Raw genomic sequence first — 27,343 nt, 5'->3', positions numbered from 1 at the left:
GCTCAATGAGCTTTATTTGTGTTACTCTGCATTTTAAACATAATTTGTTGCTGGCTGGTCTGTTCAGGTGGTGCATTCATTTGAGGGTCATTGCTCTCAAACTGAGGGAACATGCTGCTTCCAACATGCTTTATCGGGCCCTGAGATTGGACAGCCATAGTGGGAGTAGAAGTACAGCATAAGTGCAGGCTTGAGAAATGAACTGAGACGCCTGATAAAAAAAAAAAAAAATGCTTTTGCCATAAAGCTGTCATTCCCTTGTCACTGTAAAGGCATAACGGAATAAAAGGCCGGGCCTGCTCTCCTTTTACTGAATGACAAGATGACAAGCCTTAAACTGAGTGGATGGCAGGGACACGCTGCGGTGCTCAACATACTGTATATACTCTTGATAAAGTCATCAACACCTCTGCTGTTTATCAATACTGCTGTTTGGAAGCCATCACCAAGACATTCTATATTTATATGTGTGCTTCGTGGAAATGTTAAGACCTTTAAGCACAAAATATGCTATTTATTCTCATGGCTCAAGAACATGACGTGTGACATGTAACAAAATATTGTGTCCTGGAACTAATATTTTGAATGATTTCTTTTGATGTGTTTTTTTCAGTCACATTTATGTATTACATACCTGAGAGAGCACAAGCTCCCCCAGTTTGTATTCCCATCTCTCAAACCATCAATCTTAGAATCACACAGCAAGGAAGCACTTCTACATTTTGACTCGGGAGAAATTGGCCCGGCAAGACAAAACAATGGCTGGAGCTGGAGCGCTTGACGGGGGACTGAATTATTATCCACAAAAGGAAAGCGCTGTTTTTCAGAGATGGTACAGTTGTTTTTTGATGTCGGAACACATTTTCTGTCTTGCCATTGTTCATATGGATTTAGCCGAGCATTTCTGAATCGAACAATAGTATTATGGTTTCACATCGCTGTGTTCGGCTCCTTTGTGTTTTTACCAAAGCTGGGTCAGAATGTTATTTGAAATCCCCACGGGATTACCAACAGACGTAGCGTTTTCAGTGAGTGCTTACAGGCCACTCGCAAAGGCCAATTTAATCCATTTGAAAAGGTTAGCCTTCATCATCTGGCTCAATAGACACTGGAAGTTATTTCAAAATGAAGTCACATGTTGGCTTTTAGTGATTCATCCTATTAACTTTCAGGCTCTAATGAATGTCTCTGTTTTTTCTGTCTGCAGTCCCTCCGGTGTTGTCAATGTTCCAGCAGTCCTTCAATGCCACAGCTGACTACCAGGAATCAGTCACCTTTAACTGCATGACCTCCGGATCTCCTGACCCTGTGGTCACATGGCACAGGTACCTTCTGCTTCCTTAATACCTCACCTCGGTCTCTGATAAACAGCTCAGAGAATACGGTGGGCCCTTTACACACACATACAATTCCATTCTAAAACCAAAATGAGCATGGAGCTGCTGCGCTAACACCCTTTTTCTCCTCTGGGAGTATTTTGGAACCTGGCTGCAGGGATTTGCTCCCATTCGGTCTCGAGAGCATTCGATTAGTTTGGGCGCTGATGTCGGGCGGTTAGCTCTGCCTCGCATTAGCGTTCCAATTCATCCCAAAAGTGTTGGTCGAAATCTGAGCTCAGGCCGGTCAAGTTCTTCCGCAACAAAAGAAAACCATTCCTTTATTCACGTGGAATTTGCACAGGGAGCACTGTTATGTTATAACATTGGAAGCACAATCATGTCTAAGAGAACTAAAGGGTCCAACCCAAACCATGTAAAACAAACAAAAACATCCACATACTTCTGACAGTTATTGTCTTAACCATTTAATTCAAGCTAACCTAACCTCCTTCAGATAACCTACGTGCTACTGCACGTCTTTATTTCTGCCCATGTATGTGTTAATGTGAACAGCCTACAGAGGAATTTATAGTCTGCCCTCGCACATTGGCCTCAGCAGCCACACAATAGTATCACATGCCACGTAGCACCAGTGTGGAAATTTGCACCTAAAGAGCATTTGACTCCACACAATCCACTCTACAGCTCGGCATCCAGTACTTGGCTTGCACCCACGCAGGCAATTGTGACAAGCCTGTTGCACCTTCATTGTCATTCCAGTGAAGTTCATGCTTTTGACTTCTTTTTTTTTTCTTATAAACACACTTGTTTCTTGCTTCTAGTTAATTCATTTGAATGGACCAGAGCTGTGTTGCTGTATGTTTGAGGCTGTTTAGTACAAATCAATTATTCCTCGCATGGTTGCTGACAAAGAGTAGTGTTTTTTCGATTTTTGACTGGGCACTTCCTGCCTTCTAGGCAGCTATTAATTGCACTACAGCGCAAACAAATGCATGGAAACGTTCTTGACGTAAACCATCACAGTGAAGATCACAGTTTTTTCGAAGCTACATTATCCTTGCATGATAATTCAGGGGAGACATTTCAAATAATTCTGAAATGATGTGACATTGACAAGGACGATCCAACATTGTTTTAACTGTGATGTATTACCGGCCTCAGGCAGGTGTCTGCGAGTTGTTTTTCATGCTGTACTGAATTGAATGGAAATCAATGGCTGCCCTGAAGAAAACATAGGAAAAGACTTTCAAAAAGCTGCTTTGAAAAATGGTTGTTGGCAAATTTGATTTGCCTTGAAGGGGCCAAGACATACAAAGTATACGGCAGCATTGTCCTTCAAATATCAATATAATTCTGCAGAACAATCACAAGTCTGTTTTTCTATAACTTCAGCTCCAACAATGAAGAAGGGCGCAGAAAGTAAAATGGTCATTGTTAAAAAAAACACACTTGAATCGAACATAATGGCGCGCAGCAACATTTAAGTGGGAATTCTTAAACACCCACACTTAGCTTTCATTCTTAGCAATTTGAAGTGATTATTTCCTTCTGTAATTACCTTTAATTACCATGTTCTGCAGTCTTTATTGCAGAGTAGAGCAGTTTGATTGTGCTGTGGCTGATTTGTGGAGTTTGAAGTATGAAGTTTGTGGCTAGCAGGTACAAAAAGTGACACAAAGGACATAATTAAAATAAATGTCAGGAGGCACCTCAACTACAAAATGTGTCATTTTCATTTCAAAATTTATTCATTTCTCTCAAGCTTTTGTTGCTCAGAAATGTATTTTCTCATTGATGCATCATTAGCATGCAAAATATTGACAATGCTACACATATAGGAGTATATTTTGGGCACACAAGAGAATGTCGAAGGAGTCAGATGTTCATCACAAGGACAACAAGCAGATATCCTCTTTACATATTCATCACCTCAACCAAGAAGTCACATGTTCCAGCATTGAACCTGATGAGTGCAACTCAAATATCCTGTAAAATCCAACCTGTACATTTGACCCAATACTGGTACTGAAACCTGGAATTTTGTGTGCATCTGCAAAGCTAATGTTAACCAAGACTTATTCTCAACAACAACTTCATTTAATAGCTAATTAATTAGCTGACAATGTCGACGAAGTTGTCGATGCTTCACTTAACGTTTCATCCTCCGTGTTCAGCTTCTTTGGCGCTGGCTGCAGGCGTGCTAACGCCTTGGCTTCCAGGCTATCAAACACAGCACACTCTTCAACTTCTACATCTATTTTGTGTTTGACTAGGCTATGCAGTCCGCAATACAAATATTGCAGCAAATACTGTCTACTCTCAGGTACTGAAATATGGCACCGATTTATTTAATGTGACTTTGTACTCTGTAGTAACGACGTAATTTGGTCGGTACCCTGAAAAGTACAGAGTAATGAGAGCTGAAGTCTCTCGTGCATCACTTTGAAAGAGAAGTTAATCATTGCAGGGCGAAAAAAATGAGGCACGTGCATCACGTTGCGAGGTACAAACACAATTTGAAGACAGCGCACAGCTGGGAACGACTTCAACTTTGTACGTCTCATTCATCTTGCTCTCTGGTTTCCAGCCCCAACAGCAGAAATGATATTTACTCCTGGGTGTGTGTTACCTCGTCTTCTAGCAACAGAGCAAACCAGGAAAATGTGATTTTAATGATTTAACAGCATGCATAATACAACGCGGCAAATTTCACAGTGATGATGGGTGAGAGGTGATGCATTGATTGATTTTTACTTTCATATTGCGACTATCTATGTGGCAGCTTTGTGAATACATAATTAATACATTCCCTGTCACATTCTTTGTGTCACATTAAAAATTTGCGTCATGTTTTGAGTGGTGATTACAAAAAAAGAGTAACCTGTTCACCCGAAGAAAATGATTTGATCCTTTTATGAATGGTATTAATGTATAGCATTGTACAAAGACTCTAGCTGTAAGGCCTCTAAAAGATAATGTTCTTGTGAAGGGCAGATTGCTGCCTCTCACTTTAGAGATGACTTCAACACTGATGTTAAAGTCTGCAGCGTCCACTGGCTGTCAAACATTTCATTGTGTGCTCCTTCATTTCCCAGGTCAGTAAGTCCTGCGTGTCAATGCGAGATTACAGAATTAAAATGTGCACAACACAACAAAAGAATCGGCTTAGGCGTAAACAACAATCAAAACCCAATTTAGTTTTGCTTTTGATGTCACCCCTCCTCCCAGCCTCCTCCCGGCCTCCCAGTTGCATTTCCTGTCAGCGCGAGGTTTTGCGTCGTCCTCTGTGCGTCTTGGGTAATGGACTACCTGTCAGCAGTCAGTCAGTGTAATGACATTCAGTGCTGCAGCCCGTCCTGCACTGTCCATTCCAAAGATGAGGCTTCTCTTCATTTCCTTTTCGGCTCGCCAGAGTTATTATTACTTGGCTTTGGTGTTTCCTCCGTCGACTTTCAATTATCCTCCCTCCCGCTTTCCCCACAGTGCAGTGTGGCCCAGTGTGGCCCAGTCTAGAGATCTGCACAGCTAAAATAATACAATTGTTTTTATTTTTCACTCACACAGTAGACTATACGGGCTGAGACCATATAGAGGAGTCTCTAAATATATTCAGAGTTATGTGTTATTCTAAGCTCTGTGCTTCTGAGCTTTTGAATTCAATTTGCACACTAGCTTATGAGGTTAAAAGAAAGGGGGCCAGATTCAGATTGAGGGCATTATGATCCATATTGAATGATCAGGTAAAAATAAGAATGTCTTTTCATACGTATTCTTCAAGCTTTTGGGTGGATTAGAAATAAAGTGCGACTGATGATATTGTAAGCTGTTTTCTTGGTATTTTTTTTATCCAATGCCATACTGATTTTATTCTTAAGAATCTCTCCCTGCTTCACATAGACACAGATACAGTACATACACTCAGCTGGGATGTGGCCAGTACAACCACCACTGGTCATTGAAGCAGCTGGAGGTTAAGTGCCTTGCTCAAGGACACATAGATTATAGTTGTTAAGGGAGGAGAACATTACTTATTCATTTTGGCCTTCTGGGTTTTGTGAGCTTCAAACCACTTATCTACCAGCCACAACACACATCTGAATGTCTGACCTCCAGACGATGAACTCTCTGTTTCCACTGGATCAGATTCTTCTCTAACCTCTGCTTCTGTCTGAAAAGGACAGTTTACTTTCGTTTTCTTCTTATACAGATGAGACTAACTCATAGATAGCAACATTAACAATCATTTTGAGCCACTGAGTCACAACATAAATACAAATTTCACTTGTTTTTTTGGTGTTTTGGCCAAATCCTGAGAGAAATATCTGGCTCTTTGGAGGCTACACGCTCATCTGTCTGTCATCTGGTGCTTGGCACGGTGTGCACAGTGGATTTATCCGAGCTATTTCGCTAAAACAAGCTGCCGACATGGTTGGTGAGAGCGGAGAGACTGAACCAAAACATTGAAGTTGCGGGCCGTGAAACCGGAAACATATTGAAAGATGCTAAAGCTGAGATGAACTGTGGAGTCAGGGGATGATTCACATTTCACATTTGACGCGTTAATATAAAAAATATTGATCAGTGCAGCTTTAAGAAATTGAATCAATATTATTTCTTCTGCATGATGTCGCTGCAGGTAACAATAAATGAATGAAATGAGTGACTTTGCTTTTTTTTGTTAGTTAACCGTCCATGAATCTTTGGAGGAATTTAAAGTGTATTTCCCTTTCTTTTGGAGGCTTTGCTGAACCCATTGACGTCCAGTCATTGCGCTAGTCTCATACTTTTATAGCATAAAAAAAGCACCCATGAGTTTGTCTAAATCTGTGTTAAAAAGGGGGGGGAAAGTCAGACTCCGCCCAAACTGGCGATCCCTTTAACCTTACGGATTGCACGGCTGGTTTAAGCTGCGGTAAATAAACAAGCGGGGGAGGCTGCAAGCCCGCTTCACACCATTACGCTTCTGCTATGAAGCTTAAATATAGACATGGATCAATTTAGCCGTTGCTTTTTTTCCTGACTAATTTCCCAACAGAGTCTAATAAGAAAAGACATTAAGTCAGCACTGTGTTCCACAACCACACCGGAGTCATTCAGTGAGCGCTGCTGTCTTAAACTGAATGCACACAACAACACAAGTGAGACTCAAACGTTGACGGAGAATACGAGTTTGAGAAGTCGTAGAGTGCGAAGAATTCTGATAACATACTACAAATGATTCATTGAACTATTGTTCTTCAATTAAAGTACGATATGTCTTTCCGAAACAATACTCTCTATTATACTTGAAAGGATTTCTATAAAAAGTGCTGTCATGTTTTGGCCTGTTTAGGTGCTACAGAGATAGAAATAGCTTCAAAGTCAAGCTGTCTGCACTTAGTCTCTCTTTTATGGGATCGGTTGACAACCAAAGTGCTAAGATTATACATCTGTAACATCAAACGTGCTGCAGAGTGAATTTTGCGGAGGTCACTGTCAGGTGGGTGTTGGTTTGCCATATTCTCTTGCCGTCGTCGCTCATCTGCGGAGTGTGCTTCTGCTTTTTGTCTGTGCAGGAAAGGGCAGGAGCTGGAGCAATCTGAGCAGTATATTATCATCAGGCTGGACGGAGGGCGAAGCATGCTAACCGTCCGCAACATCCGACAGGTCGACGGGGGCTCCTACACTTGCAAGGCCACCAACAAGGCAGGATCTCAGGCGAGAGAGATCTTCCTCAAAGTGTTTGGTAAGCATGTTTAAGTTGACAACTCCTCATTCATCCGTATTTTTTGAGTTTCGGGTTAGAAACAAAGTGCGTATTGTCGTCTGATGAACCATTAAACACATTACTCTGATCCGCAGGTTTAACGCAGGGGCTGCTTTCAGACTGATGTCAAACCTTTTAAGATATAGTCCGTTTTTTTCTTTTGTCGGGTGGATGGACAGAGCAAACAAACGCAGGACGTTCACCAAGGAGACCGCTGTCTGTGACGTGTGAGGTTGTTTCACTGAAAAATAAAATTGAAAGAGATAAAAACAACAATCTCTCTCACCTCTGGTCGAAAACAAGCCATAAAAATAGTTTTAGAAGTACATTTTAAAAACTGAACAGACATCTCTTTGCATCTCTTTTACTGTGGATAATCTAAACATAACTGTAAACAAAGATTCATAGGGACTATTTCTTTAATATAAAGTAGTTGGACAGATAAAACCCAAACTACCTGCATGGATAGATATCTCGCAATGTAAGTGGAAAACTTTCTTTTTCCTAATTTGGCTGAATTGACTGTTTAATCTGGTTTAACCTTAAATTACACAACAAAATAACACAAATGCTTCCCATCATTTAAGTTTGTTTTAATTTGACATTATCTGTCATGTAATGCTCCTCCAAAGCTCTTAAGTATAATTGCATTGCCCATGACAGTGTTTTATGTTGATCCATAAAGCTTTATTGTGAGGACCTCCACAGTTCATAAAAAATAAAGAAGCACAGATGTCCAAATAGCCCTCAGCCCACAACAATAACAACTGCATCAATATGATATAGCTCTGCTGAAAGAAAATATCTCATCTATTGCTTCATATTTCATTTACTGCTCTCCGAATAAAATAATTCCATTTCTATTTTCATAAACCTGCTGGCTATTTCCGCACGGATCACTCTGATAGTGCATATTCCGCTCATGGAAATGTATGGAGATTTGTGCTCCTGTCATCAACATCCTTCCAGGATGTGAGAAGTGCTTGTTCTTCAGAATGCACATTTAAATGAAAAAGTTAAGTGTGCGGGGAGGAGTTGTGCTTTGGAGTGTGCGGCGGGGGAACGCAGTTGTAAATTAGTTTTATTGCCCTTGATAGCACAGGCGGGTGGAGAGCAGGACATTGAAGTTAAGACAAGGTGTGTTTGCAGATGTGCTCTTCACTCAGTGCTTCATATTTAATGTCAGCCGCATTTCCATTTGCTTTTTGCTTTGTTTTTCTATCTTTCCAAAAAGAAAATACCAGCCAACCAAAGATAAGTGTTGCGCTGTCGGCATTTAACTAATCATGTCCAATTATGGTAATGCTAATAAATAGTTAAAGCTTAAATGTTATGATCACAAACATCACAAGCTTAGACATGAGCTCCTTTCTGTTACTGCATGGTTATAGAGTGATAACATGAGCAGAGGCAATACGAGTTTCAGCCCAAAATGAGGTGAAGGACACAACAAAAGAAGGTATGATTCAGGAGGAAAAAAAATATATTTATTTTCAGTTTTCAAAGCTGCGGCAGCTTCTGGGTATTCACTTCCACAGATGGGTTTCTACATGTGGACCAATGACTATTTGTTGCCACAATTGTAGCAATTAATTGCTTGAAGCCATTTCATTCCTATTTCACATTCATCCACTTTCACATCTGGGGGTCCAGTATCAGCACAGCGTGCTGCTATCAGTCTTCAGGGATTATGTCGTTTATGGCTCCGGGTCACTTGTTGTCGTGAGGAAGTAATCCCCTGCTTATACGATAAGAAATAGCTGCATTGCATTTCTTGGCCAGTTTTTGTTCGCCGGGGCCTTTTACATTGTTTCCACAGAGAAGTACAAAAAACGTGGACAACATTAAACAACGCAGTTTGAGAGCGGATAACTTCTAAATGTCAGGTTTTCTTAGAAGAGCAAGGTGCTTCTTTCTAAACTCTCCATTAGTCATCAGCATTCAGCAGCCACACTGGGAAGAATGTATCACATAAAGGAGCAGAGAAGCAGAAAAAACAAATGCAAAGCACAGTTTGACATACAGTTTATAATGGAGGAGTCTGACGGTTAAAGCCACTAAGCTTTGAGGAGTTAACAGAGGCGTCAGGGACGACAGGAGAGAATCTATACTGACATTTACTTTGTTTATCTGTGCAGCTGAAACAACAAATACGCACATCGTGTCATTATCAGATACCGTCAGCACCATGTTACATTTTCTGATACCTGGCTGTAGGATCTTTATGTCACGTAAAATATTGCTATAAAGGAATGGAAATGCTGTTCGGCTGCAGAAGAAAGCAGCAACTAGATTAATGGTCCACAAAACAGCAAGACATGTTAAAGTAGGCATCACTAATTATTTTCTTTATCCCGTCACAAGCCAACAATGAGTCAAACTGTCCACATTTGTATTTATATATATTTATGGTGTTAAAAAGCTCCAGCAGTTGTCATTATGTCCCTTTCTGCTCAACACTGAAACCATGAATGCCCTTCTCACAGAGTGAGGGCAAGACTGAGCCTCTTTTTTATGCAAAACGTGTCGGCACTGACAACATTTGCAGTTTAATTATTATAATTAATGTATTAAAGTGTAATTATAGTTGTTAACAAATGCTGGAATAAAATATTCTTGTTTTTAATAAGAATGGGTTATTAAAAAAACTCATTTAAAATCACGCATCAAGCTGAAATGAATAAACTTTGTAAGAAATACCCTAAACCTGGAAGATCAAATTAATTCTGGATTTTTATCTTTCTAGCACTCGAATGCTGCTCGGTTCTTCCCCGTTTAGAGTTGACAATGTTTTAGATAATGTGTCATTAATAATGTTCCCTGCAGAGTGGTTTTGCACCATGCTTGATAAATGAGACGTTTTCCATTTAATATTTGCATGATGAAGGGCACCTGGGGCAAAACGGCTGCAGATAACGGCGGTGATGAGGAACCGGCTCAGACCGGTCTCGGAACTATTAAGAGTTTCATCCACGCGCGTGTGTGTGGGTCGGCTTTGAATGCGCATTATTGAGGGGAAGTGCCTACATGCGTGTTTGTGTCCAACACAAAAGGCCCTGCGAGGTTTAATAGATGTAGACGATCAACCTAAGTGCTCCAGAATTGAGCTCATTTGTTTTTATGAACAAGTGAAATGATTGGGCGTGGTAGCATGTACAGCTAAAACGATTGGAGTCGGGAATAGGTTTAGTTAACTAACACAGCTTTGTATATATACTGGTACGGTAAGGCTCTATTCTGAGAACATTGATCTATGCACTGAAGCTCCCTGCAGGTATGTGTGTGTTTGTGTGGCCCTATGTTTTGACAAGCTCCCAAAATCCCTAGAGATGGCGCCTCCACCTTCAGGCTGAAGCCATGTGGAATTGCCAAACACTCTGCAGATCCCTCCTGGGCGGTGTTAAAAGCCTCCAGTACAGTAGTCACTATTTCCCATTCACTACTCTTTTCCTTTTGGATTTTATGCCATGCTACATTGCAAGCACCCTGTTAAGGATTTAAGTGCTGTGTGTGTGTGTGTGTGTGTGTGTGTGTGTGTGTGTGTGTGTGTGTGTGTGTGTGTGTGTGTGTGTGTGTGTGTGTGTGTGTGTGTGTGTGTGTGTGTGTGTGTGTGTGTGTGTGTGTGTGTGTGTGTGTGTGTGTGTGTGTGTGTGTGTGTGTGTGTGTGTGTGTGTGTGTCTGTGTGTGTGTCTGTGTGTGTGTGTGTGTGTGTGTGTGTGTGTGTGTGTGTGTGTGTGTGTGTGTGTGTGTGTGTGTGTGTGTGTGTGTGTGTGTGTGCGTGTGTGGGGGGGAAGAAGCAATCCATGATTCATGTGACATTCTCAGTGGCCGTGCCATGCATGAGGTTTCAGGCCTGGCTTTATCAGGAGGAGGCGAGCGGGGGAGCAGGTCCCAGCAGCACTTATCGTGGTGCTCGCTCTGCGTCAAATTCACACGGTTGCCGGAGAGGCACCCTTCCTGACAAAAATCTATATATTTTTTTAAACAAAAAAGGTGGAACGCACACAGAAGGAGAGGGGGATTTGATTTTTTTTTCTTTAAAACTTTTGCAAAGTCAGTTTTTGTGTTGTCGTCTAGGCCAAGAAATGTGCACAAAACAGGCCAGAGGGCAGCCCAAAACTGTGGAGTGTAGAAATGATCTTGGCCTACACTGTCAGTACCAAAGTCATGCATCAGCTCTGTGTTTAAACCCCCGTGGTATAGCCTTCATCTCCCCTCCCTTATGAGTTAGATCTTTGACAGTTTCTGTACCGCTCACCCTTTTACTTACACAGTCCTCCCTCCTCCCTCACACCTCCTCCCCCTGCCTTTCAATCTATTCGTCTTCACTTATGTCATTTTTATATCTGTTACTCACGTCCTTCTCCCCTTCGTCCTCTTGTGGCCTCCAGTCCAGCCCCATATCACCCAGCTGAAAAACGTGACAGCCGTAGAGGGCAGCGCCGCCATGATCTCCTGCGTGGCTGAGGGCGAGCCTCTGCCCGACATTTCCTGGAGGAGAGCCAGCGACGGCCAGACCTTCGTTGACGGAGACAAGGTAGAGACTACCAGAAAGTCCATCTGGCTCTGTGTGGTTGTTGGCTATAACTTTACATACACACACATAGGATGTATATATTACAATATATACACAGGGCATATAGACAGAAGAAAAACAAATGTATATATTCAAAATCTACAAATTTTCCAACATGTAGATGGCATTTACTTGATTTCACTCCAATCCAGTGCAACCCTAACACAGACGTGACCATAGAGTTGTCTACTGAGTTGAGCATGCTAACCAGCTAGCCGCAGCCGCTTGTACGTCACTGTAGAGACCAGTTTGTCCTCAGTTCAACAGGAGAGGACAAGAAGTAGAGCTGCCCCGAGGGCTTGTCAATAATACATCCAGGGTCTGTGTGGTATTACAGGTGGGGCGCAGGGGGAAATGCAGAATTTTTTGATTTCAAGAACTTTATTGAGAACTTCACATATTACAAAAATACAAAGTAAACCGAAATAAAACTAAGTCATTAATAAATACATGGCGAAATGCCTGTACTTTCTGTAAAATGCCGTTAACAGGTTACACTTGCGCATGCGCGACGGGCAAGATCCTTGGCGACACATGTGTAGCTTAGTGTGCAAAATGAAGAGACATTATCTCAAACACTGAGTGAGTTCTGGCTCGGTGTGGAGAGGGAGCATCCACTCATCAGACAGAGGGCTGCGGGCATTCTGCTTCCCTTCGCCACATCCTACCTCTGTGAGGTCGGCTTTTCTGCTGTTGCCTCTCTCAAAACAAAATACAGATCTAAGCTCAACATTGAGCATGAATTGAGAGTGGCCGTATCAAGTCTGCAACCCCATTTTAAAAAGATTTGTGGTGGAAAGCAGGCTCATTGCAGCCACTAATACTGATAAAACGTGATGGCTCACACATATCTGCACTCATTTTCTTTTCTTTTGCACGGCTTGCACGTTATTGTTGTTTTGAAAAGATATTCAGTGCAAAACAGCTGAATTGCAGCCACAATAAGCTATTTTTTGCCAAATATGAGTTGTTTTTTTGCATAGATAGAACTTTATTTGCATTGTTCTAACAAAGCGATTGCACATTGTATTTGTTTTTGTCTGATGGAGCAATCTGGTTTACGAGAAAATGATTGCAATTTTCTTTATTCTATTATTTGAAAAAGCACAGATGGAGGAGTCTCAAAATGTTATTTCAATAAAAGTTCAACATGGACCGTTTTGTTGCAATTTTGTTGGGGCGGTGGGGCATGAACATTTTTCTTCCTCCAAAGTGGGGCGTGACAGAAAAAGTTTGAGAACCACTGGGTTAAAAGCTTAATAAATGACTAAAACAAATGTTGCAACGTGGTCATGCAGCAAAGGCAATATAAGGGAGTACACGTGAGATGTTTTTCTTCTGTTTTCATTCTCATGGTAACCATTAAAATGTCCCTTTTTGTATTTACAGAGAGAAAATTGGATTGTTTGAGCGTAATGTGTTTGAGTGCTAAAAGAAATAGCCGACATTAACACATATACAGCGGGTAAAATAAGTATTGAACACGTCACCATTTTTCTCAGTAAATATTTGTTTGGATTTCTTTGTATGTATGGATTAATTGGGTTGTTACCGACATCTGGTGAAAATTTCATGTCAATAGCACCTTTAGAAGTATATTTTCTGAGAAAAATGGTGACGTGTTCAATACTTATTTTACCCGCTGTATGTCCTCTTAAAAAAATAAAAGCAGATATAATCATTCCCACCTGCCATACATGAAATTTTGCTCAAGGCCTGCCTATTGGCGGATTATTACATTTAAGTGCTTATAGTTGATTGTCGACTTTCCTTTCATCATCAGAATGGAAAGCTCCTCGAGAAAGCTAACTCTGTACATGTACAGTGCGTTTGCTTTGCCATACCATTCAATCCCTCAAAGGCTCTTTATCAAAGCTTCACTCAAATAATACAGTCACCTTGGTCCATGTTTTTTTACAGGGCATGTTTAAATCTCTCGACTTTGCTGAGATTATAATCTCAAGGGAAATCAGCGGACACATTTATTTTGATTAGCTCTCAGCACAAAGAAGCAGCAAGAACCTTGAAGTTTTCAGGGCAAACGTTAATACCTTCAATTTACTCATTGGTTCCTACCTGTCTTTGACTCAGCGACATTTATGTAGTCCAACCACAGCAATTGAAAATACACTAAACTACTGTTGTGTATTCTTCTCTCAGAGGCCATCATTCACTTTATCCATAAGGACCGCCTCACAAATCAGGACTTGAATGAGCTGCAGCCACATTTTCTTGGAAACGTAATTATTCTTGAACGAGCTGCCATCAATGTCAAAACCATATGCACCCCCATCACAGCCTCCCTGGCAAGGGGACTGAAGCTTTCGCAGAAGAAGAAGAAAAAAAAAAAGCAAAGATGGCAGCCGTTCTTTTGCTCAGGAAAAAAAAAGGTCACCGCGGAGATAAATGAATGTGTGCATTGGCTCGAATCGCTCGGGTTGATAAATCACAGCCGAAAATGAGAGTAAGTGCTTCTCTTCCCACAGCAAATGCAATTATGGAAATGCGTAGTGCAAACCAAAACACCTAAACATACGCAAAGACAAACACGGCTCGAGCAGCACGAGGCATGATGGATGGCCGCAGTCATTTAGGTTTAAGGCAGGATGTTCCTCTCTCAATTTGCTCTCCAATCTGCATATCCAGTCTGCACACACTCCTCTCTTGTTGAGAGACGTTTAGCTTCAGAGAGCTTAGTTTTACTCACTGCATAATGTTGCTTCCATTCTTCTCATTCTTTGCCAACTAACACCTTGACCCTCGGTAAGAGAACATAATGGGATGCAGTTCCTGGAATTTAATTATGAGCCGGGAAAGGATTTGAATCGGGGTATTGTTTCACTCCTGTGGTATTGTTCTGCTTATGAGCAAAGTTAGCAAACCGCACTGTAGCATCGTTCTATTCATTCGTAACGGCCAAAGCTGAAGAGCTACTGACATTAGACGTCTGTACTTTTGCTTAGGCATGGACACAGGTAACCGACAGGTTAACATCAGTGGGTGAGTACTCACTTGGACCTCTGCCGAAGTCCAAGAGAACATGCAGAACGTGCTATTTGAAGTCCACAAACATTGCAATGTGCATAAAGATATTTGAGATAAACTGGAGAAGGGATTCATGCACACAGTAGATCAGTGTCGAGTCAAAGTGAAAAAAACTTCACCAGCAATATTTCAAGGTCTGCAATTTACTGTGCGACACAAAACACAAATTTGATCTTTTGATTTAGAAAGTTTTTTATTTGGTCCTTTTCAGAAGTCAAGCTTGGAGTTGCATTTGTGTGGATTCATGCTCTTCTCGAAAGACGTTTCGCTATAAATCCTAGACAATATCAGACTCCCACACTCGTTGAGATTATTGTTTTGTTTTTTTGTTTGACACCTGGTCACAAAATCAGCAAAAACTGAACCGCAAAGTCCAGTCAAAAATGCAAAAAAAGTGATGTTTAGGCGAGGACTTGCTGTTTCTGCCCCTTGTTGGCCTCCATTGCCTTGAAACAGAATGCCAAAATTAAATTCTGTTGTGACGAGGATGAGGTGGTGCGGTAATCACTGTGGTGCAAATATGAACTCCATTCAGCACCATCGGCAAACTGTTTGAATAAGCACTGCTCGCAAGAATTACTACAGTGTATTTCCAGCCTCGCTGACATTTACAGCTGACATTTTTAATATCTGAAAATACTCCAGCATTTGGGCTGAAATAACACAGGAACAAGTCTCCGGAATCCCACACGAGAGATTGCATTCGAGATTTAGCTTCATTGTAAACACAGACGCTCTCGTTTTTTAAGGTGTTATGGATCAGACAGCGACGGACTTTCATATCATATCGCTTATTCCATATTTTTGCACTCCTTCTGCTCACCTGCTTGTCCTTTCATCTCCTTCCAGTTCCTCTTTTCCCTCAACTTCCACATTTCGTCGCCTTCCACCACTTACCGTTTACAGTATGTGTGAGCGAGCACGCCGTTGCAGATATATACGCATGTGTGCTGTGTGTGGCGACGGGTCGCCGTTGTGTTCACGTCTGGCCGCCTGCCTTGTCGTTCGACTGAGCTGCATATCAAACAGGCTGTGCTTTAGGGGCTGAGTTTGTCTCTAGACAGACCCTGTCAGTAGGCAGAGGAGGGTGTGTGTGTCGGGGGGGGTTAGCAAGTAATTTCCTGACTCAGAAGCTCCCTCCTGGAAGATTTCCTCTCTTTCTCCTCCCTCCTCCTCCTCCCTCTCTCACCCCCCCTATTCCTCAGCACATTCCTATTCAAGACACACACTCCCAATCCCATCGACCCCAGCTGGCGAGGCAAACAAGCAAAGTGTGCAGTGGCAGCACAAAGAGTCCAGAACCGAGCCTTTAAAAGCTGCTTCACCTCATCGCTTGATAGTATTGCAGTGATGGGAGCAACGATAAGCCATTCTGAACAGGATAATGCCAGAGCAGTCTACGAGCGACAACATAAAGAGAGTGTGATTCAGAAGAGGGGGGGCCTCACGGCCGAGGCTCATGAGGCTTAGACATGAGTATTAGCAGAGGCGGGGGGGGGGGGGGGGGGGGGGGGGGGGGGGGGGGGGGCGTTAGAAGGGTCTGGATGTGCATTGATTTACTGTGGAAATCTATGGCGTGCGAGGTGTGCAAAATGTGCACACACTTTTTTACCAAAGACTTGCTTATAAATATGCAAATGCACATAAATAGATGGGAGCACAGACGCACATATACATACGTGTACATGTGCAGACACAATGCTCTGGAGGTCACAAAGTAGGAGAAGGGCAACAACTTACTCCTGCGCAGAGCCAGGCTAGCTGTTTCCCCCTGTTCCCAGTATTTATGCTAAGCTAAGCTAACTAGCTCCTGCAACATGTTCAGCATGCAGGCATGAGTATCTACCTCACAACTCTTTCCAAGAGTTAGACGAGAAGGTTGATGGAGGAGTTGGAAACTGTTAATTACAGTATCTCCTGGAGGACATGAACGCAGCATTACCCATCCTTCCTGAGGAATAAAAACATAAGTGATATAACAGATTTCCTGCAGCACTATTGCATATCCTGTATATACAGTACGATGCCACAAGTATTACACCCCCCAAAGCATTGTGGGATATTCCTTTGCTAAATAGGCTTACTGGGAGCCTGATTTGAATCTCAGCTTTAGCTTTTGTTTTATTTTAGTTCCAATTCCTTTATTAAGAACAAACTCACAATACTAATTTGATTGCAATCCTGCATTAACTCTCAGGCCTTGAGCTGAATAACTTCCATTCTATTTTAACTCTATTTAAGCTGTTTATCCAAGTTGACTTAATTAGACGGCAACAATGTGGAAAAAGTGGATGTTTTCAGTCACCAGTCCTGTCCAATCAAGATAAACAGGTGTACACACACCTTTGTGTGTGTGTGTGTGTGTGTTGTTTTACAGCCACAAAGCCTCTGAGCAGTGTGTGTGTCCACTCCTTAAGTCTTGTACATAAAACCTGTCCACGTCAGCAGTAATAGGACCTGTGTCTCAGATTATACAAGCTGGTCCATTTCAGCATCACTTAGCAGTGCAATCAGGATATGTTACTGCCAGCACTGATACCGATGATTTTTATTTTTTTGCTACAAAGGCTTCAAGAGCTCTGGATAGATTGCCACCCTAATGTATGCCATGTACCGTTTGGTCGGTACTTACATTGAAAATACCCCACGGCACTCTCCGACTCTATGAATAATAAGAAGAACTCAACTAAAACTCTGTTTCCTATTCATGGCGGTGCCTCGTCTGCGAAAAAGAGAATGTCGAGACAACTTCTTCATTACATATATATTGAAGAAGAAACACTGTCGCAATCAAAAGCCTTTGTGTTCATCTGATTTATTGAAACTGATGCAGGACTCTTTGGTTTGCAAAGGCTACTCTGCATGAATAGGAATTAAATGCATATTTTTAAAAAAGTGGCATTGTCTGGAAGTAGTTTATGCAGTGAATCCGATCACAACGAAAACCCTGCTGCAGCTCTCTAATGCACCGTCGGCAGGGCCTCTGAAAAGTAGTTTCTTGGGGTGACAAAGGTTATCTGTTGGGTAACAGTCTGGAGGCTACAGCTGTATGGTGTCTGCAACACGGATGCTGCTGGGGGTGTTTTTTTTCTCATTAGAGTGAATGTCGATTACTGGAATGATAGCCTTGTCTGCTGTAATTCACCCGTTGCTTCAAATTGATACCATCTGTCTTCATACAGATGTAATGACCTTGTAATAAATCGACAGTTTATTGCATTAACCCCGACTCTGTGTGACAAGGGAGGGTTGCCTGCGAGGGGGGTCAGAATGGATCAAGGGGCCGACATTCAGTCGTACAAAGTTGGACGGGGAACTTTCTGCTAATTACTTGGCGACAGGGTCGGCCTTTCTGGAGTCCTTTTGTGTGATGTTTGCTTTGTGTTCCCCTCTTCATAACTCAATCCAGCTTTACACAATCATAGGTACATACAGTTGTGTGAAAAAGTGTTTGCCCCCTTCCTGATTTCTTATTTTTTTGCATGTTTGTCACACTTAAATGTTTCAGATCATCAAACTAATTTAAATATTAGACAAAGATAACACAGGTAAACTCAAAATGCAGTTTTTAAATGAAGGTTTTTATTATTAAGGGCGAAAAAAAATCCAAACCTACATGGCCCTGTGTGAAAAAGTGATTGCCCCCTAAACCTAATAACTGGTTGGGCCACCCTTAGCAGCAACAACTGCAATCAAGCATTTGCGATAACTGGCAATGAGTCTTTTACAGCGCTGTAGAGGAATTTTGGCCCACTCATCTTTGCAGAATTGTTGTAATTCAGCCACATTGGAGGGTTTTCGAGCATGAACCGCCTTTTTAAGGTCATGCCACAGCATCTCAATCGGATTCAGGTCGGGACTTTGACTAGGCCACTCCAAAGTCTTCATTTTGTTTTTCTTAAGCCATTCAGAGGTGGACTTGCTGGTGTGTTTTGGATCATTGTCCTGCTGCAGAACCCAAGTGCGCTTCAGCTTGAGGTCACGAACAGATGGCCGGACATTCTCCTTCAGGATTTTTTGGTAGACAGCAGAATTCATGGTTCCATTTACCACAGCAAGTCTTCCAGGTCCTGAAGCAGCAAAACAGCCCCAGACCACCACACTACCACCACCATATTTTACTGTTGGTATGATGTTCCTTTTCTGAAATGCCGTGTTACTTTTACGCCAGATGTAATGGGACATACACCTTCCAAAAGGTTCAACTTTTGTCTCGTCAGTCCACAGAGTATTTTCCCAAAAGTCTTGGGGATCATCAAGATGTTTTCTGGCAAAACTGAGACGAGCCTTTATGTTCTTTTTGCTCAGCAGTGGTTTTCATCTTGGAACTCTGCCATGCAGGCCATTTTTGCCCAGTCTCTTTCTTATGGTGGAGTCATGAACACTGACCTTAATTGAGGCAAGTGAGGCCTGCAGTTCTTTGGATGTTGTTCTGGGGTCTTTTGTGACCTCTTGGATGAGTCGTCGCTGCGCTCTTGGGGTAATTTTGGTCGGCCGGCCACTCCTGGGAAGGTTCACCACTGTTCCATGTTTTTCACGCCACTGTATGTGGCAAATATAGTATCGCAAATAAATCGCCCTATTATACATAATAACTATAATCTTCTGTCTGATTAGCTTCTCTCCCTGGTGCTACAAATATTGTGTTTTAGTCATCAACCAAACCACTCATTAAGGGCAATAACTGAGTGTAAATTATAGGGATGTAAATGACAACTCCTTGTCACTCAAGACTTTCCACAAATAAACCAAACAGCCAGAATTTCTGGCCTTCTCTTGCTTGACAGCTTAACAGAGGAGCATAACAATAAGCTGCATACGGGTGTGTTTGCATCCTCAGAGTCAGGACGGACGCTTCGAAGTCCGCGGACGCCACGGCAAGTCGGTGTTGACCATCAGCGGCGTGAGACTCGCGGACCTGGGTCGGTTTGACTGCGAGGCCCTGAGCAGGATCGGAGGTCATCAGAAGAGCATATTCCTCGACATTGAGTGTGAGTATGTTTAACGCCTGATCCGTGTTTAGAGGTGCTGCACACTCGCACAGGTGTTTCCAATTATTCCTGCTAATTAGCTGGCACAGTCTGTCCTGAGCAGAGGTCTGATCAGCCAACGAAAGTGAAAACACCTGTGTGGCTGCACATTTCACAATCTGATGTTCCTGATAGGAAAAATTAAAAAATTTAAGGAAGGGAAGTCGTATTTTTTTGTACATTTTTCGACTTCAATCTTTGAAAACCTTGAATTTATTTCTCTTCCCAGGCTTCGTAATTGTATTTTATTATTTTACCTGCAACAGCAGCGCGTTCCCCACTGTAGGCTTACGTATAATTTACAGAATAAAAAAAAAAAAAGATTTGTTACGCACATTGCAGCATTGGTTTACAGCACAGGAAACAACATTTTTAAGTGCAGTGAGTAGATGTCGGTGCTTATTATTTACTGCAAGGGGAAATGTTCAAGCAATTAGATGTGTAACATTGTCTTTGGGCAAAATAAATAAGGCTGTTACTTTTGGGGCCCAGGTGGCCTGCCATAACCCCCACAACTCCTCCACACTGCATTTCCATTAGTGCCATCAGATCCCTAATGTGGAAATGAAACGCGTACACGCATTTAAGCAGTCAAATCAGCAGGAAACACGTGCACCCCTGCAGTCTTGTTCGGAGTTCAAAAGTTCACCGTGCTTATTTCTAATAACTCTTTTCACACTGTGGCTGTTTTTCTTTCTTAAGATCATTATATTATTATAAACAACTCACCCCCTCACCACACACACAGCCTTCAGAAGGGGTTAATTACTGAGAGGATATCATGCGTCGCCTTTTGTTTTTCCCCTGCTGACAGCTCCCCGACTTCCCCATGAGCGCACCCATTCCTCAGCACTGGTTGTTGGGGGTTATTTGGGGCCGGCTATCCCCTGCTTAATGAGCTCTGAAGTAAAGATCTCCATTTTGGCCTCGGAATTATTAGGTTCATTATGAGAGCGGCTCTGTTGCCTGAAGGAGACCAATGGAAAGTGCATTTTTTTTTGGTAGCAGCATTATTTCCACCTTGAAGCTCAGAGGAACAACAAGAGAGAGGGCAGACAAACAGATCTACTCAGAGGGACAGTGAGGTTAAAACAAATAAATAAATACTGCATCTTTGTTGTCATGTGGAAAACAATTTACTCCTCCTCTGGCTGAGGTGACTCTAAGGTTCATGGATTCCCCGTTTTGCATAGTTGTTGAAAAGTTGACATTTCCGAAAAAGTTTAATGAAATCGTCGTGGAGAAAAAAAAAAAAGAAAAAAAGACACTCATGCATTCACACTCTCCAACACCGAAGCAGACTCGACTCCCTCTCTGCAGGAAGACAGACTGTGAGTGTGAGTGTGGCGGGGCTGAGCCAGCCGTTGCCACCAAACTAATGAACTCATTTACTAAGTCAGTGCAGGCTGCAGGGGGATAACGCGTCCTCGGCTGTGACAGAGAGCAAGGCATCAATCTCTTTAATGGAATCCTGCAAGCGAGCATACAACAACCATTATGCCTCTCCGACTGAGCTGGGCTGACTGGGCCGAAAGAAATCTGCACGATAGCCCGCCACACCGCAATAGTGAATTACTGCCCCTTCCTATTGGCTTGGGCAAATGAGCTTCTGTTGCATCCTTTATTTTTATTCTTGGGGAGATGATCATAATGGAGATGCCCCCTCCAGCATGCAGTGGCTTCAATTAAGTCTAAGTCTTTCTTTTTAACATTGCAGAGGAAGTTTGAGAAGCATGCATGAAATGCTTGTTTCTTCTCTCTTTGAGGAATTTGTGGGTTAAGCTTCAGCAAGTCATTTTATGTCTTTGATCATGCAGCACAGCTTCACCTTTGATTTAAGTTTTTAATTGGCTGCCACACATTCCTGGCACACTACTACTCCTACTTTTCTAGCAATTTATGTCTTGCTTTGGGGCAAAAAAAAAACTGATTTACCATCTAAACAAGGCAAGTGTGAGAGATAATATCTCTGTTTTTTGGGACAGATATACCAAAGTTCCTGACCAACCACACCATCTATTACTCGTGGGAGGGGAACCCAGTGAACTTAAGCTGTGATGTGATGTCCAACCCTCCTGCCACCATGCTGTGGAGGAGAGTGCGTCTTACCATCTCTGTGGAGGGAACCGCCAACACGCATGTGTACAGCGCCGACGGCAAGTCCGTGCTGGAGGTGGGTACAAGTCCAGAACTGTAAATAACCTTTTAGTGCCGAAATCAGGATTTTTTCACGGTGTTAGCTGGAGGCAAAACAAAGGAAAGACTGGAGACAAACTGTGATTTCAGGCTCTACCGAGCTACAGTATCTGCGAAGCATTTCAGAGATGGAGAGAAAATGTTGCTAATAATTTAGCCTTCTGTCAAACTTAGTCGCTAACCATATCTGTCTTGGTGCTGGGCAGGAAGTGTACACTGGGTTTATCAGGAAACAAGTTGCATGAGAGTGGTGGCAGTAAGACAACACAGTTCCATCTGTAAAACTGAAATGACGAGCTCAAAGATGCTTCAACTTCATCAGTGATTTTTCTCTCAGAGTTTGCGATTAACAAGCAACAATTTTCACATAACACAGTCATTGGACCCATCGCCGTTGTGAGAATATGAATAGGTGCAGCTTTAAATGTGATTTTTCACTTCTGTGAGCATCACAAAAGAAATCAATTTCCCTCCATTGTGCAGGGATGGAAACAATAACTCTAAACCTGGCAGATTAATATCCAAACTGTTTGCATGTTTCGACATTATCAATAGAGATAAGTAAGAATAATGTCTTTTTCCTGGTTGTAGGTGACTCCAATGTCCGACAAGGACTTTGGCCGCTACAACTGCACAGCCAGGAACAACATCGGAGTTCAATACAAGGAGTTTATTTTGGCCCAGGCAGGTGAGTGTGCAGGATTGCCACTTTTGCGTGGCCCCCCTTTACCTGATCTAATGAGATTGGTGGCTTCATTTAAAGTCCAGGATGTGTGTGGTCAGGGATCCCACACCTTTTGAATCACTGCTCTCACAATACCTCTAACTGTTCTACCACTTTGTAACCCTCTACCTCTCTACTAATGGAAATAGCTTTATTTGCAATCGTCAGGAAGATAAATTCCACGGCAACTCCCAACCCCTATTCCGCCTAGCCTAATCTCAAATAGTGCCAGCTGATTTACCATACCCCTCGCTATTTACTGAAGTACCCCCTAATTTAAGGTAGCGCAGGCTAATACACAGTAGTGCAGTCCAATTATCTTTAGTGCAGATTGAATTGCTCTAGCTAAGGAGAAAAGTAGTGAGCAAAAAGGCTGACCTAATATGTAGTCTTGCAGGAAACAATGTGTTTTGAAAGTTTTTCTCACACTCACAATCTTGCAGAAATACGCTCACACAGGGAAACACACACACACACACACACACTCATGTAGTTGTAAAAGTTTGAGTCAGTTATCTCCAATGTAAACTGCAAGGACTCATCCCTTCTTTACACATAAACCTTAAGTAAAACAACACTAGAATTGTCTGCACTGAAGAGTTCAAAGTGATACAATCACTAAAAAATAGCATGTGGGTTGGTTTGCAGCTAAAATAAGTCCTACAGTTTCACCTCACCTCAAACTGACGGGAATTGTGTTGAATTGCTTTCATGGTTTACAGGTATTATAGCCATTATGTCTATATTTAGTTTGATTTCTGGGATGACAGTGATGTAATAGGTAGAAGGCACACAGTGCAGCATTGGAAGTGCCTTCATCTTCAGTTAGAAAAATGCATTTATTGTTGTCATTGTCCAAATGTCAAGGCGTATGTTTGGTTTGAAATAAAAATCTCTCAAAGTAGCAAAGCATTTCAAAAGTAATATCTGAAATAATTCAAATGCTGCGACCCATGTCATTGTTTTTCCTTTGCAGATGTTCCGTCAAATCCATACTCGCTGCGTCTCTCAGCCGTTTCTCAGCGCCTGGCGACCGTCGCCTTCATGAAGCCCGACTCGCATGGCGGCGTACCCATCAGCTACTTCCTGGTCCAGTACAAGGAGGTCGGCTCACAGGAATGGAAGGACGTCAAGTCCCACAGCATCCAGAGTGAGTGGGGGTCATAGTCATTGTATAACCTAAAGGCCTTTGCACGTGAATATTTATTTTTCTCAGTGACCCTTGAACATAAATACTATCCATGTCTTAAACCATTAAATACAGTCCATGCAAACGTTATATTACTGCTTTTTAGCCCCTGATTTCCGTTTCCTTTTTGTACGGCATAAAAATTAAATGGCCGATTCTTGACAGTAGCTTGAGCTGAGCATTTTTGTCAGAGTTACAATATTGTAGACAGGTAACACAGTTTAGACTTTCCAAATCAATCTGCATGTAAATTTAGACTCTTATATAACAATATTTATGTGTTATATACAATATTTTGAAAAATATCTAAATTTACTCAATGTGCCGCAAACCGTACTGTGGATAGTTTTCATTGGAGCTTCTTTCTTTTGAAGAAATAGTCCCTGCCAAATTATAATTTAAAACTTGTTAAACTGTTCAAACAGTTCAAAAGATCCCCTGAAACCTCCGCTTCACTTACCAGCGAGGTCATGCCTCAACATGCCAGATTAGCATCCCATCAGATCGAACGACACCAATCGCACACCGGTAGAAGCCGCATCACATGATCGGCCATGCGACCCGTCAAAGCCTAAGCCCTGAGAGGTTGCCGGGTCTTGATGGACCTTGAACGCCTCATGGGGAGAGTGCCAGAACCCGACGTAGCTGAAAGAGCGGGCACCTCCTCTTCTTATGATTTACGACTCCAAATTGATTTCCGAGCCCGCTGTTGGAGAGTACACCGTGAGGTGACGGATGGATGGATGGATGGCTGGAAAATGGAAGGTAGAGGACAACCAGTTGTGTGATGAGCAGTACAGACAAGCCTGAAGGGCTTATCACTAATATCCCTCATTTCAGAGTCGATTACAATATGTAGATGCAGTGAGGCGAATACTAAACCAAAGGTAGCACTTTAACAGTAAAGAAGAAAAAAGGGAGAAAATAGAGCAGAACTGGATGAACAAAGTTGTTAATTTACTGCCTGTTTATTTTAATCTGGCTCGTTATTCACGATTTTAAATGGAATATTGAAATAGTGACTAATTACAAAGCAGTAAGTGGCATCATATAATCATAGAAGCCACTTCAGATACCCTCAGCACAAGATCATTACACAATATAATGAGATGCCTGGACTTGTTTCATTTGAATGCTTTTGCCCAAATTGAAATGTCTGCTTATAGCCTGGTAAGTAACCTAGCACCGCTGCAAATTGCAGAATTTGTTTTCAGTTCCAGGACTAAAGAACTGCAAAAGCACCTATTACCATTCAAGTATTTAATTTGTGCAGACTGACAAAAACAACAACTTTTACTCAAGCTCATTACACTGCCAGCTCTCTGCTGCCGCTGTGAGTACTGAAGGTTATGTAAATAGTCTCTAGGGACTGCAGAGTTTTAATGTGGTGCGATAATGAGAATTCCTGTTTTCTTCAATAATCAATAAGAGTCACAGTATGAATGTAATAGAATACGCTGTTTTACTATGGTTCTTACAGTCTTAATCATAATGTGATGTTGATCTATCCATCTATTCTTTGAATACATTGTCTTTTAAAACTTACTGCTAATAATAGAAATGGAGTGTTTACACTGTAAATGCTGTCTTCTATCAACATCCTAATATTATACTCATACTATTCATTATTAGCCTACAGCAACAACAAAAGAGAAAAAAACAAACGACAGATCTTTCATTATAATGTATCCTTTTGCATTTTCAAATCAAGATGAAATACTCCAATATGCATCTCTCAGAAAAGAGAAAAAGGTCCGGTTGTACATTTAGCGTAACTTTGAAGTACAGAACATGGTCAAAAGTAAGTAAGTAGTCCATAAAAATGAGTTTCTCCAAATGTAGGCCAATGGAAAAAAAAAAGAGACTGTAGCCAGTGACACATATTTAATAAAATACTTTGTTAAGACTGTCTGTCTATCGATCTCCTCCGCTCTGTTTCAGTGCCTTGGACAGCGCCGCACCTACACACAACAACAACCAGCGCTATCTGTCTGAGAATAACTCATAGTAAATAAAGTTGATGCAAGATGAATAATGTGGGATTACTTTTCCTTATCTAATGGCCTTTTTTGGGTTATGAATATACAATCAAAAAATTGGGTAAAAAAGTATTCGAATGCTGATTTGGACGTCGCTTACCATTGCAACGATATGTGGATACTTAAACCTTACATTCATATGTGATTGTTGAACCTTGTCGAATGGCCCACCATTCCAGTTCATCCAAATGGTGTTGGATGTGTTTGAGGTCGGACCACATTAAACTGGGAAACACATTTCTTTATCGACCTGCCTTTGTTGTGTATTGTGGAGCGAATTGGAGGCGCTAGTCCTCACGAACTCCTGCAGATCGTCGTCTAACCTCTGCATTCTGGCTGTTTATTCTTGTTCAGTTTTTTAATGATGCACTCTGCCATCTACGATTGATGGTCGCCACGTTTCCAGGTGACATGAACTGTGGTCCTGTCTCTCTCCAGCGACCGTGGTGCTGACGGGGCTGGAGCCCAACACGACGTACGAGGTTCGAGTGGCAGCTGTCAACGGAAAGGGTCAAGGAGAGTTCAGCCACACGGAGAGTTTCCAGACTATACCCATCAGTAAGTCCTCTGTTCTCCCCCCACACGCAGCTCGTTTCCTGTCACATTCTTCATAATAAGAGCGTCTGAACTTGCTACGATGTGACCAGAAAGGGATCCTCACAACTAGTCTAATAGCCACTTACATATGTCTCCGGTCATCATAATCACTTTTAATCATCTCTACAATGGCTTGATAGCATTTAGACTGGGCTCATTGTTAATTATTGGCACATCCCAGAATTTCACAAATGCTGATGATCAGCAGGATGTCGTATATTTTTTTCTGAAACAGGACGGTAAAGGCACATAAAACAGTTATGAAAATTGATGAGGATTAATATGAGAGAGATATTTGTGTCCTGATTTCATAAAATGAAATGCAAACACGCTGCAAAATATATTCAAAGTATATCAACACCTTAGTGAAATGAGTCCTATTTGCCATCTTGTGAAACTCTGGCATCCTTGTATTTGAAACAGTTACAACCGTCTCATATTTCAGTGATATGAATCCAGATTATTGGAGGTTGGAAAAGATCCTGTCAAATTTGTGTCTTGATGTAAAAGTGCTGCGTTAAAAATTATATACTGCAGGCGTTTTATGATGAGCATTTTATTTATTCTGGCATTCTGGCACAGCAGGATTGCAGTAAATCTAGGCGAGGCCATAGAAGAGTATTTCCACCGTTAATATTATACAGCAGCTACGAGAATGAATGTTAGAAAGAAGACCCAATTAGCAAAATACAGTGAATAATAAGAACCTCCAGTCAACATTAGTTATAGCCAGCCAGTGGGAGTTGCCCCGCAGTATGAATTTAATTCAGCTTTAAACCGTCTCTCTCCTTGTACTGCATCCTTATCTCATATCTCACATTGCCACCTGCTCCTTGGGAACACATACACACACACAGAACA

The 27,343-nt window shown here is 41.9% G+C and overlaps 1 protein-coding gene across 7 annotated transcripts in view; it reads left to right on the top strand.

The window, feature by feature from the left end:
• Positions 1-27,343, top strand: part of ncam2 (neural cell adhesion molecule 2) — a 253,163-nt gene that overhangs the window by 202,715 nt on the left and 23,105 nt on the right. For all 7 annotated transcript variants that reach the window (XM_031851778.1, XM_031851777.1, XM_031851776.1 and 4 more), the window contains exons 6-13: positions 1,208-1,325; positions 6,896-7,065; positions 11,478-11,623; positions 19,548-19,698; positions 21,723-21,910; positions 22,525-22,621; positions 23,634-23,807; positions 26,324-26,443. In XM_031851778.1, coding sequence (XP_031707638.1) covers positions 1,208-1,325; positions 6,896-7,065; positions 11,478-11,623; positions 19,548-19,698; positions 21,723-21,910; positions 22,525-22,621; positions 23,634-23,807; positions 26,324-26,443 — 1,164 coding nt within the window. The remainder of the gene's footprint in view (positions 1-1,207; positions 1,326-6,895; positions 7,066-11,477; positions 11,624-19,547; positions 19,699-21,722; positions 21,911-22,524; positions 22,622-23,633; positions 23,808-26,323; positions 26,444-27,343) is intronic.

This window comes from Anarrhichthys ocellatus, unplaced genomic scaffold (genome assembly GCF_004355925.1).
Source record: "Anarrhichthys ocellatus isolate YVR2014 unplaced genomic scaffold, GSC_Weel_1.0 scaffold12, whole genome shotgun sequence".
Taxonomy (NCBI): domain Eukaryota; kingdom Metazoa; phylum Chordata; class Actinopteri; order Perciformes; family Anarhichadidae; genus Anarrhichthys; species Anarrhichthys ocellatus.
This window is presented reverse-complemented; position numbering and strand designations above follow the sequence as displayed.